Here is a 13134-nt window from a genome sequence, read left to right as displayed (position 1 = left end):
GAATGCATTTACAAATCTAGTGCTAGTCTTAGCCACAAACAGAGAATAACAATTATATAAAGGCATCCTAAATAACAGCCAAAAAAGTGAATACAGTATATCAAGGAGACTTCAATGTGAAGTGGAAACACTCACAGTGGCTCCGTGTTCTCCATCCATCCACACCTGTCACCTGTAAGCAATGAAAGAGCAATGTTTAAATTATTTAACAATAATTCACAATTTTAAATAATGTCTATAAGAACAAATGTTTCAATTTCACTTGCATTTAAAGGTGTGCTCTGTACTTTTTCTTTTTTTTTTTAAATGGCTATATTGTTTTCAGTTACCAAATTCATTGTAGAAATTCTTCAAAATCTCACGTGACTGTACATTGTTAATTACATACTTTTTAAAAGTTGCCTACTATTAGCCTAATTTCTTTATGTGTATTATATATTCCTTATTTAATAAGGGAAAAAAAAAACAAGTGAGTGCAATTTTAAGCAGCTGAGAACCAGAACCAGAGAACTAAACTGAGTTTTGTTTTTATTAAATTACCACAGATAAAAAAGGTCACTTATTAATTGTCTTTAAAAAATATTGAGCTTAATAATATGTTAGTCATGCTACATTACTCATTTCTTTTCCAACTACAATAAAAACCTTTGAGCACAGGATATTTAAGCAAATTTTTATTTGTTGACAACACCACAAAGAATTCCTTTGGTCAATTGTTGCATGACAGCGGAACCTGACCTAATATAATCCTGCATCGCTTGTAAAATAATGATGATGATGATGATAATAACAATAATAATAATTATCACCATTATTATTATTTTAAATATATCAAAATATTTTATAACACTTAATATAATATGTATGTAATCAATATTTTATTGATAGCAAAAAATAAGTATTTATTTGTTTGGTTTAGTCTTCATACATCAGAAACTTTCCAGTCCAGTGTACTTCAATAAAAGTCAAACAGTGGCATTTCAGACGTTATCTAAACCTTTGGAGTACTGACATGATTACATATAGCAGATTCTTAATGTAAACAATAATAATTAATGAAATAATTTAATAAACGTTGTTTTGCATTGTTTATGCTCTGTCCCGCAGTGAAACTTCATTATTTTGTATTAATTTTGTATCAATGACTTTCCTCAGTGACGTTTCTGGATTTTTATTACTTACTTGACATAATTTTCCCTCCTTGACACTGGCTTTTAAATTCTAATTTCCATGAGTTTACCAGTAAATTAAGTTGGCCATTTGTTTGACCTTTTTTTCTTTTTAAGGAGATACACATTGTGGTACTAGACTGTGACGAAAGACGGCTGTAAGATCTTATTTGTGTATTGAAATGCCAATCATGTTTTTACAGTGCTCTGATTGGTTCAAACGAAGCACCACCTACTTAAATAATCCAATAACTTCCGCTGACGATTTTTGAATGTAGAGCGGTTAATGTTGGTTTACGACTCATAAGGGCAAAGTGGCAGAAAATTACTAGTCTCAATTTTGAGATTCAGAAACGTTCACAAACAACTGCAATTGACAAACTATAACCTGAAATGGATCCTGCGTTGTCGAAACTTCTTATCGGGCTCGCTGTCAATATAAGTCGCAGTGATGGTAAGATGCTTGTTTGCTAGCTGCTAATCTTTTCCAGACACGAACTGCATCATCAAATCACTTGATGGTAAAAAATCTGATCAAATTATCGCAAATTAATCTTTAAATGTACTAATACAACACGTAGTAATGATTGCTGGCAATCGAAGGTTTCTAAAGTTAGAAAATTGCTTCGAATAGAAAAACACTCAAAAGAGAAAATTATATAATTGTGTGTATCTAAATTTAAATATGTAAATAACGCAAAAACAATCTAATTTCTTCTTGTGATCCTTGTCCCTCTTCTTGTAGGATTGCTAGATTGTTGGCAGGGATTGTTTTAAAGGGATAATTCACCAAAAAAAAAAGATTAATTCTGTAATTCACACTTAATTCATAACTCATGTTCTTCCCATGTGACTTAGTTTCTTTTGTTAAACAAAAGGAGATATTAGGCTGAATGGCATCCACAATTTATTGTATGGAAATCAAAGATGCAATAAAAGTAAATAACACTGCCTGTTTTGCACCACTGATGAAGTCAGTCAATAATTATCTCAAAGTTAAACCAAGAGAATGCTGTTTGTTTATGCCACTGTTTCCCGTCAATGCAGGAAGAATACACAGCGCCACTGTGAAAACTGTCAGTGCCACTAAATCCACAGTGAATGTGGAATGGGCTGAGAAAGGCATGACTAAAGGAAAAGAGGTTGGTACTTAATTTGTCTTAACATAAGACTTTTCCCCCTTTGCTTAGAGCAGTTATTAGAATGTTGACCACAGGTTTTGCTGGTATGTGCACTTGTACAGCGAAAGCTCTAGGATGTTATGCTTAAGTAGATTAATAAACCAATTTTCTCCTAGGTTGACATGGATGAACTTAAGCAGCTCAATTCTGACCTGATGCAACACCTTCAACCATGCCGACAAGGGGAGCCTGAGTCCGCCCCTCCGCCTTTGTCAAAACCGGCAAAAGTGAGTCCTGTATTTCTTTTCTGAAATTCTTATTTGTTCAAAATGCACTTTTGTTTTTTCAAATTTGATTTGAGCATTGACTGTCTGCACTGTCGTTTCGCAAAGGGTTAAATTGGACCCATTTGTTCAGACAGTGTTGTCAGTATCTGATATGTGCCTGTTGGTTGCCATGGTAATGCTGTAGGCATCAGCACAATGTCTAGACACTTTTTCTACAAAAACTGTGAGAAGCTGTCAATTTGATAAAAGAGGAAGACCAGTGGTGCAAAAGGCATTTGAGGAAACATAAACCTTACTTAATTCTACACACATTCGTGCACTAAAAACACTAACTCATTCGTTATTATATACCTACAACACTCCTACAAAAACAATTTTAATCCGGTTTCATTGTGCCATGCAGTGAATAGCGCTGCTTTGTCATTCACAAAATTGTTCGTTTGTTTCAGAATGTCAGAGCATCAGAGCTTCCATCAAGGTTATCAAGAATACCTACTTCAGAACGTAAGTTATATTCTTTGTATTTCCGATTCAAAGTTGGTCTCCTTACCTGCACCAGTGTAAACTTATGGTGTGTCTCCCATCTGAAGCTGCTCCTCAGGATAGTTCATCTGAAGAGTCAGGTTTGCATGAAGTGCATGCTTTCTTCATGTTCTCCAATCATGCTCATTCACGGTTGGATCATAACACTTATCATTAGACTTAATCAGGGTGTCTCTTTCTTCCACTTATGTCCACATGATCTTTTCTACAAAATATCTACTTACAGCAATCAAAAAATAGTCTTTAAATTACTGTTTCTGTCAGTCCAGAGAGGTCTCAAATGGCAGAAATAGTCATTAGTTCTAGTGGTGATCAAAGCACTGTGAATGGTGGCTTCTCACTTTTGGGTTTTGTATAGCAATTGTACTCTTCATCAATTTAGAAGTTACTTTCTGTACTGTGTGTGCACATTGTCAGGTACTATAAGGGTGAGGAGGAGATCATGCTGTTGTCCAATTATATTGCTGATTGAAATAAAGTCATGACTCATGACAAAGATTTTTGGAGGTTCTGGTACTGTCCATAGGATCACCTTTGGATTTAGTGGCAGTGTTGACCATGGAATGCTCTTTGTTCTACCCAGTTTTGAAAAATAATACATGAATAGTAAATCATACTGCATTGCAGAGAGTTCACATAACAGAATTTCGTCCCCTTTCAGCTTCTAGAAGGATGACCACACGTCAGACTTGCTTGTTCCGACTGCCTGCCCCTCCACCTGTGGTCTCGGCCACGGCTGCAGGGGAAGTTCTCTCTCAGGATCTTCCCTCATCTACGATCCCTAAACCTTCAGGTCTGTCTTTACATCAGCATGATGTTAAGATGTCCAGTGTTGTATCAAGTTGTTTTGCATTTCAGTGAACTGATATTGATTGTTAACCTGTTTGAGGTGAATGAACTGTCACAGCCATGCAGCTCACTTGTGCTGTCAGCTTGGAGACAGGAGAAAATCATTGTCAAAACATCTTGCATATTTCATTAAGTTGCTATCTGGATTGGTAGGCTACCAGAGGAGACTTGTTTCAAAGCCAGCTTCTCCTCTGCTACCAACTGCTGAGGCTATTTGTGAGAGTGAGGCTTCCAAATGTGCCCCCATGGCTCCACCAAGTATGTACTGTTTTGGATTTGTCATGCATGCTTTCACATTATTGATGTGGTGGTTAGTAACATTACAACACTTGACTGAACTGTTCTAATTGTAATCTTTTAGGCCATCGCATATCTCAGGTCTCAGAAATGAACAAGATGGCAAACAAACGGTTGTCGCTAGCAAAAAATCCTGAAGCACAGAAGAGAGGAAAGGTACCTTATTTGATTGTTATTGTTCAGGATACGTTTACACAACTACGATGGTACTAAAAATGGTTTGGAATTGTTTTTCCTGTGTGTTTTTAAAACGTTTTGCATACAAACAACAATGTCAACAAGACACTTTGTAAAGAAACACTGCGCGCTTGCACACCTACACATTGTTCAAGTACATACTAACGCATGCCTATTAGGGGTGCAACGGTTCAACTTACTCACGGTTCGGTTTGTATCACGGTTTTAGAGTCACGGTTTCCGTACGGTTCGGTATGTGCTATGTTTAGGGAAAAAAACTATATTGTCAAATAAAAAATAAAGAAAATAAGAACAAATAATCTACCTACAAGCAACAGCACGAATAAATAAACAGTGAAAAAATATACAAATAAAATAAACAGTGCTTTTCATTTTTTTTAGGTAGGTCTAACATAGTTTTTAGGTACAGAAATTGAATAAATCAAATGTAAAATAGCATTGCATATTTGACTGTATAAATTAAAGATTAATCCTTATTAAAGTTACAAAAGTTATTCAGTCAAGAGCAGTGAGAGATTTCCGTGTTGTTACTGTTTGATTAACATTAAGAAAGTGCTGTCACTTTAAGAGAACGCACTGATACTGTACGTTCAGCCGACTATGTCTGCTAGGATACTCACCAAGACAGGCATTTTGACATAATTTTTGTGTGAATTTTTCCATTCAAACACAATACTTCACAGAGAGCTTAATATTTGCGTGCGTTCTGAGACGCGGGTTCACGTGCTTCGGATGAGCGACCACACAGATCTTCTCACTGCGTGCGCGAGATTAAGTCTTCTGGCTCTTTAATATTTAAACTGGCAAGGCTTAAATGAGTTTAGTTTAAACAGATAGCAAGTGTGTGGAGAACGGTACGGTTTGATTTTTTACGAGAACCGTTGCACCCCTAATGCCTATAGACTAAACATGTAATCTGCATGCGCATGACGTCACCGTTTTCACAACTTCACATTTTTGTAGTTTGCACTGAGACGATAATGGTATCGTTTTCGAAAACTTGCATTTTGAAACTCGTATTTTTTTTACTCACTTGTTTGGTCACAGTTGGTCTTGAAATTTATTTATTTTTCTCCATACAATTCTTGCTATTTTTGTTCCTAGTTTGGAGATGCAAGTCGACCTAATAAGCAGTTTTATCAGATGATTGAGGAATACAGAGAGACCCTAGAGAAAGTACCCATGTCCTTGTCTGATCCTGTAAGTTAAGGACTGTACTATTAATATTCTCGTCTATTAATTTCATATTTTAACACAAAGTGTATCTCTTAGGTCAAGCCTCACCGAATATGTGTCTGTGTTCGCAAACGTCCACTGAATAAAAAAGGTAGGTTGCTGAATGCTGATATGACTCTTATATGTCTCTTAATGGAATAGAATTGTTTCTTTGTGAGTTTTTCCTTTATTTCTCATTTATTTGTGTTTAGAGTTGGCAAAGAAAGAGATTGATGTTGTCACAATCCCTGGTAATGGAGCCCTGCTGTTGCATGAGCCCAAGCAGAAAGTGGATCTGACCAAGTACCTAGAGAATCAGACTTTCCATTTTGATTACTCGTTCGATGAAGACGCCACTAATGACTTGGTTTACAGGTAGCTGCATATTTGAGTTTGCATATCTGAGTTTCCATGCATGTACATGAAAAGTGTTTATTCAAAGATCAGTTCATTATCTAATCTGTCGTTTCTAACCTGTTTGCCCTTTTTTTTTTTTTTTTTAGAATAGAGCAACCATTACCAGTAAATAATGACAGAATTTACATGTTTGGATTCTCTTTTCCTAAATAATGAAATATAATTTTAAAAGCATGCCAATTTATTCAGTATTAATGTTTAATACAGAAAATATTCAAATAGTTATGAATTTAACTTTTAGGTTCAGCGCTAAACCTTTGGTTAAGACCATTTTTGAAGGTGGTATGGCGACGTGCTTCGCATATGGCCAAACAGGCAGTGGAAAGACCCATGTAAGTTGTTTTGTTTGTGCTTCCAAAACAAAATTCCAAAACACTTTTTCCATGTTGTTCATCTGAGGCATTAACTTATTTACAGACTATGGGTGGAGACTTTTCTGGAAAGAGCCAAAACAGCTCTAAAGGGATTTACGCCCTGGCAGGTGATTGGAAATGTCAAATGTACTTTACATATGGCGCTTTTCCACTGCGTGGTACGACTCGGCTCGGCTTGCGTTTCCACTGCAGTGTAGTAACGCTTCAGAGTGGGCGGGATTATTCACATGTCGTTATAGTTGCGCCGCCTCTATTGCTGCGACTCCTGAAAAACGTTTTCATTCTGCGTCGCCCCATCAAGCTCTTGCTGGATCCCCTCCTATGCTATCAACGAGAGGAACGTCTGTACTTCCTCAACAGACAAAGAAACAGCCATTTTTTGGTTGTTAAAAAAAGGTACGCTCATTCAAAACAGTTGCGTTCGATCCTTCGCTGTCTGTGCTGATTGGTACCAGTTACTGTACCCAGTGGAAACCCCCCCCAAAAGTGAACCGTGCCGTACCATGCAGTGGAAAAGCGCTAATAGTGGCCTGTTACTTTTATCCATGTTCACTCATGTATTAATCTCTCTGCATTCGTCACAGCTCAGGATGTATTTACCCTCTTAAGGCAAAAGCGATATGCTGATATAGACCTTTGCCCATATGTCACCTTTTTTGAGATCTACAATGGCAAGGTTTGCACATATTGTGTTACATGTTTCCAAAACAGTTAGGAAATTCTGTGATGTCTTGTCAAATGGATGGCTGAATTTTTGCTTTTCTTTCATTTAAGTAAATAAAACCTAAATAAACCTCACATTTCCAAATGCTTAGTGTACTATATATGCTCAATTAAACAAGTGTGGGATTTAGTATTTGGTTTTACGCTGTTTTGATTTTTGATTATGGTTGCAAGCATAAAGTACTTGTTCAGGCACGATGGTGAACTCTTTGTGTGCTGCAGGTGTTTGATTTACTGAATAAGAAAGCAAAGCTGCGTGTTTTGGAGGATGAGAAGCAGCAGGTCAATGTTGTTGGCCTGCAGGAAGTGCCCGTGTCATCTGTTGACGATGTCATCAAGATGATGGAAGTGGGAAGTGCATGCAGGTAAATATTAACAATCATTTTTTAAGTGGACCCTTTAAATGTTTTTTTTTTTTTTTTTGTCTTAATGACTGTTTATGCTACATGTCTGTTATTTTAGAATAATTTAGATGCTTTTATAGTATTTTGTAATATTTTGAAAGGGTTTTTTTATTTATATTTTCAGTTTTCATTTTAAGTGTAGTTTTAGTAATCTTATGTGCTTTAATTTTTATTTTACCTTTGGTTCATTTTAGTAATTTTCCATTAGTTGACAAGGCAACATTTCTTCTAATTTCCAAGTTTTTCATCTAATATTTCATTTACCAAAAAAGTTTAACAATCGCCACTGTATCTCGCCTTTTATAACAGAACGTCTGGCCAAACGTTTGCCAATGCCAGCTCATCACGTTCACATGCGGTTTTGCAAGTAATTCTAAGGCGGCGGAATTTCCTCCATGGGAAGTTCTCTCTGGTGGACCTTGCTGGGAATGAGCGTGGCACTGATGTGAGCAGTAACGATCGGCACACCATAGTGGAGACTGCAGAGATCAACCGCAGCCTGCTGGCTTTGAAGGTGCTTTGTCTAGTGGCTTCTGCACCAAATAGGTTTAAACTAGGGCTGCACGATAAATCGCATGCGATATTTAACGCGCATCTTGTCAGTAAAGCCGGTTATGTAATCAGCGGTAAATCTCCATCATGTGCGGGCTTTCACACGGAGCAGCATTTACTACACAGAGCCGTTGTTCACTGACAAGCTGCATAAAACATGCGCAAAATATGATCGTGGTTTTGCGCAGCTTGTCAGTGAACAACGGCTCTGTGTAGTAAATGCTGCTCCGTGTGAAAGCCCGCACATGATGGAGATTTACCGCTGATTACATAACCGGCTTTACTGACAAGATGCGCGTTAAATATCGCATGCGATTTATCGTGCAGCCCTAGTTTAAACCATCTGAGGTGGTGTTTATACAGCTGATGGTTATAGCTTGTGTTTGCTGCTCAATTATACTGCAAGAAACCAATATGTACCCAATTTTGTTTACCCTGCTTACGAACACAAGTAATTGGTGGTTTTAATGCAATAAGTTGTTAATGTCTTACCTGACTCCTCAGGAATGTATCCGGTCTCTGGGACAGAACAGTGAGCACATCCCGTTCAGAATGAGCAAACTCACCCAGGTGCTTCGGGACTCCTTCATTGGAGAAAACTCCAGGACCTGTATGGTAAGAGTTGGATAGAGTGATTATTCATTGTCGTGTATGTGTGTGTTTCAAAAACCGTTTTCAGGACTTGCTTTTGATACTGTTCTTTGTTGTAACATTAATCTCCTTGTGTGTTTCGCCTGTTTCAGATCGCAATGATCTCGCCGGGTATGAACTCTTGTGAATACACTCTGAATACACTACGTTATGCAAACAGGTGCTTTTTATCTTCCTTGATTTAAACGCATGTTACTCTGATTGACCTAGAAGGCCCTCTGGTGGTGCGATTTAGGTGTTACAATCATTTGTGGGTGTTTCTGACAGGGTAAAAGAACTGAATGGTGTGTCTAAGGGAGCTTCAGTGGAGAATGGTACTAAACTAGAGCTTTCTGATGAAGGAAACTCCTCAGAGGAGGTGAGTGAATCAGGCCGTGACTATTACATTTAAGTGGCAGGACTTTCATCTACAACTTTAAGTAAATTTGATGTATTTGTTTTGTTTATAAATGGTTAAATAGAGCTTTTATTTGAATGTCAATTACTGAATTAGACTTATTTGAAACCAGTTAACTTTATTTCTGAATTAAATTCATTGTGAATGTATAGCAATCCATTATAATGTAATAGTTTCTATTGTGAGTTTATCAATGAATCCAATTTAAATAACCATCTTAAAATTGTGTGTACATTTGTATTTATTTACAGAAATGTGGTACAAAAATTGATAAAAAACCTCTAAAATGTACTTATTTTTCAGGAGTCTGTTCTCCCAGCGTTTGAGGCTATATCCCAAGTGTCTGAGATGGAGGAGAGGTTTTATGAAGAACTGAAGGTTTGTAGCTTTCTTGTAACCTGCTCTGAGTGGGCAGCTTTGTTTTAAACCTCACAATCATTCAAAAAGTTGCAAAACTCCCCAAAGCAATCAAGTTACAAAACGCCTTTTGCTATTTGTTTACCCCTGAATGCATTTCTTCAGACGTGTATATATTTTTTTTTTTTTACTGCTCAGGGACCTTGGTTGAGTCAGGATAAGTGGGTTTTGTGTTTATCTGTGTTTCTTATTCCTTTTCCAGGGGTGCAGTGAGGTTGCCAGGTCTATGGAATATCCCTCATTTGATATCCTAGCAAATTTACCAGAGATTGATGCATTCATGAGGAAACTGCAAGGTATTTCATTATATTCCAAACAGACGCATACATTAACATTCAAAAGTTTTGGGTCAGTAAGGTTTTTTTATGTTTTTGAAAGATGTTTCTCATGTTCATACAGTAATATTAATATTACAATTCAAAATAGCTGCGTTCTATTTTAATACAATTTAAAATGTCATTTATTCCTGTGTTATAGCTGAACTTTTAGCAGCCATTACTCCAGTCTGCAGTGTTACATGAACTTTCAGAAATCATTCTAATATGTTGATTTGGTGTTCAAGAAATATTTCTTATCAATATTGAAAACCGTTATGCTGCTTAATATTTTTGTGTAAACCGTGATACTTTGTTTTCAAAAGAGCAGCCTTTTTATGAAATAGAAGTCTTTTGTAACATTATAAATGCCTTTACTGTCACTTATGATCAATTGATCATGAAACCTTGCTGAATAAAAGTATTAATTTTTCTTAAAAAAAACAAAACAAAAAACCTCCAGACATTTGAACGGTAATGTACATTTTATTTAGGGAAAATGTAATTTGCTATGAAGGTCCCCAGAGCATCTTGCACATGCTCACAGAAAATGTAACACGTTTACCTTAATATTACTACTCCCCCATACACCTTTCAGTTTATGTAAGAACTTGGTTGAGTTTCGATACACATTGAAGTGACACAAATTGTGTGGTTTGAGAAGGTGTTGAGAAAAAGCCTGCCATTTCCTGCTGAGCATTGAAATTGTTTTTGTTCTCCTTGTAGAGTCTTACCAGGCTTTGAGATCAGCTCTTGAAGCAGAACAGAGGGTCAGGATGTCACCAAACTAATCTAAGATGAGATTCAGCTGCGAACAACTGCAAAGAAACCTCTGACAAAAGATAATGCAATTTCCATTTGTTCTTTTAATAATCTTATCTGCTATCTGGCTAGAGATATATCAAGTGTATGTTTTAATTGTTTTTGTGTACTGAATAAAGGTTCCCTCGTCTTGGATCTTTTGTAAATCACATTTTGAATGCTGTGTCCTGGTTATTCAAGGCCGTCTTCTTGAATCATCAGCTGTTTGTGCTTCATTTACATGCATATGAATTCTTACTCCTTTCACGTGTCCGCCTTGAAACTGCTTTTTTTTTTCTTTAACCTGATGATGAGGTGGTTTGAGCACTGCTTCATACAACCCAGCCTTCCCATCACCCCCCAGCCTTGACCTCCAAACCGCCACAACCAGTGTATACACTTGCCCTGCAAGCACAAGCTGACACATGACAAATCAAAGGCCTAATAAACAGCTCACACTGAACAGTTTACCTCAAAGGATGAAAATAAACAAAATCGGCCTGTGTGGTGGGTGGCCCCACATCTCCGTGTGAGGCCTAAAATCTCAACTGCTTCCTCTGAGCTATTTGGGTGGCATTTCCCACCCCCCTCCAGCTATCTATGCCCCCTCCCACCACTCTGTAGATGCATATAGCTGTGCTACATATATTGCACTACAATGGGGAATATGTATCTTGTTCTAGCACTACAATTGATGTACACATACTACAGTATACGTTTTACAAAACTTTGATTGTTTAATGCTTAATAAATTCTCATTCATGAAATCTAATTTTCAGTTTATAGTTGCTGTCCAGCCTTTTTTGGTTGTGCGTTCAGGTGTTGTTAAACATGTTTCAACGTAAAATAATTGTTCAGAATGTATATTTTAACATGTCAGTCATGTCGTGGTGAACTGATCAACATTTTCTATTAAATAAATGTTTTATTCAAACCTTTTTAGTCTGATTTAAAATAATCCTCACTTGCACGATTAGGGACTTGGAGGTTCACCTCAGACAAACCTTAACTTCCTGAGATTTCGAGAGTTGATTCTAATTGAACCCTTCAGTGGTGAAATCATTTTGATTCAGTGTTGCATTGTGGTTTTGTAATCGTCTTTGGATGTAACTAGCCAGCTTCGCTTCTGAAACAACACTCTTAGAATAGCTAAAAAGGACCTCTGGCTTGTTACAGACATACTTACTTCAATTCAGTTATCCACCATGAATTTTAAAGAAGACTAGAGAGCTGAAGAAGCTTTGGATTTTCGATTTGGAAATGTGTTTCATGTGAGCAGAGTCTTGTATCTGTTGGCTCTAAGTCTGCTTGACTCTGCTCTCTGGATTCCAGCTGTCCACATGAATATTTTCTCAGTGTGGAGAAAATTGGCAGTGGCCGATGCTCAGTTCCCATCACCTCCACAGACTAAATAAACAGACAAACCACCCAGCGAGCCCATCGGAGGAGCATCCAGAACAACCTCGGTTTTTCTTTTCCTTCTGACCCCTTTCTTTCTTCTCTTGTCATTCTGTGGCTCTGGATTGTCTGAATGGATCTGGATGGGGAAAGTGTCCATCAACACCAGGCCTGTGGCAGGCCTGACTAAAAGTGTTATGGTATTTGGAGAAGAGCCTTTTTATAAACACATGCCACATATTACTCCCAATATTTATTTATTTATTTTTGCATACCCAGTCTATAATGTGATTTACTGTATTATACATCATATATATCAGTCTCTCTGAACTTAATTTGAACTTCTATGACAACAAAAAAAAGTTTTTTGTGAAAGAACAGTGGATTACAAAGTTGTTTTTCACTCTCCCTCTGGTTACTTCTTAATACCGTAAATAACAAAACTTTACCACCATATACATATTAATGCAATGGGAACAAGGGGAAAAAAGAAGGAAAGGAAAAGAAAACAAACAAATAGAAAATGACCTTTGAACTATTCAAAGTTTTTAAATACGTAGCATAAGTCAACCGTTTTAAAGCTTTTCTATTAGCACTGGCTTGAATAGCATAAATAACATTTTCAATTTCTTCAAAGACTACTGATAAAAAGGTTCTTTTTAGTTAGCTAATTATTCGAAAACCTGAATGCGACCTACACCTTGAGTCATTTGAGTTCTGATTCGTGAGTCATTCAGTCCAATTTAAAGGCCAATCAATCGGTTCATTACAAAGAACCGGTTAAAAAAAAATTCACGAATCTAGAGCAGGGATAGGCAACTTTGATCGTGACGAGGGCCAGCATTTTTTCTCCTTTATACCAAGGGGCCTAGTGACGAGGGCCAGCATTTTTTCTTCTTTATACCAAGGGGCCAGATTACTAATCCACGTCCACACAGTTTTTACACCGTCTTACTCAATTTTTATTGAAGGAAATTATAGTATAACTAATGTCATTTGTTTTTAAA

At 36.9% G+C, this 13134-nt stretch overlaps 1 protein-coding gene across 2 annotated transcripts; it reads left to right on the top strand.

Annotated features, from left to right (window-relative positions):
• The first annotated feature begins 1412 nt into the window (after positions 1 to 1412).
• On the top strand, positions 1413 to 11447 carry LOC107700992 (kinesin-like protein KIF2C). 2 transcript variants are annotated; one of them, XM_016502872.1, is made up of 22 exons: positions 1413 to 1623; positions 2217 to 2311; positions 2467 to 2577; positions 3027 to 3081; positions 3168 to 3200; positions 3782 to 3913; positions 4123 to 4227; positions 4331 to 4422; positions 5569 to 5664; positions 5737 to 5791; positions 5892 to 6054; positions 6338 to 6428; positions 6514 to 6577; positions 7055 to 7146; positions 7416 to 7558; positions 7907 to 8111; positions 8654 to 8764; positions 8893 to 8960; positions 9068 to 9158; positions 9501 to 9575; positions 9817 to 9910; positions 10655 to 11447. In XM_016502872.1, the coding sequence occupies exons 1-22, from the start codon at positions 1563 to 1565 to the stop codon at positions 10717 to 10719; spliced, it is 2097 nt and encodes a 698-aa protein (XP_016358358.1). In that variant the 5' UTR covers positions 1413 to 1562; the 3' UTR covers positions 10720 to 11447. The 2 variants fall into 2 exon arrangements, with proteins under 2 accessions (XP_016358358.1, XP_016358359.1); XM_016502873.1 differs by lacking the exon at positions 3168 to 3200.
• The last annotated feature ends 1687 nt before the right edge of the window (positions 11448 to 13134 follow it).

This window comes from Sinocyclocheilus anshuiensis, unplaced genomic scaffold, assembly GCF_001515605.1.
Source record: "Sinocyclocheilus anshuiensis isolate Anshui unplaced genomic scaffold, SAMN03320099.WGS_v1.1 scaffold1143, whole genome shotgun sequence".
NCBI lineage: Eukaryota > Metazoa > Chordata > Actinopteri > Cypriniformes > Cyprinidae > Sinocyclocheilus > Sinocyclocheilus anshuiensis.
The sequence above is the reverse complement of the archived record's forward strand: the minus strand, read 5'-3'. Positions and strand labels throughout refer to the sequence as shown.

What these genes read in the sequence shown, in the direction of transcription:
- LOC107700992 (XM_016502872.1), top strand. Translation starts at nt 1,563, where the DNA reads ATGGATCCTGCGTTGTCGAAACTTCTTATCGGGCTCGCTGTCAATATA. An exon ending in AAGCACAGAAGAGAGGAAAG is followed by an intron (nt 4,423 to 5,568) that starts GTACCTTATTTG and finishes TTTTGTTCCTAG; the next exon opens with TTTGGAGATGCAAGTCGACC. An exon ending in ACGTCCACTGAATAAAAAAG is followed by an intron (nt 5,792 to 5,891) that starts GTAGGTTGCTGA and finishes ATTTGTGTTTAG; the next exon opens with AGTTGGCAAAGAAAGAGATT.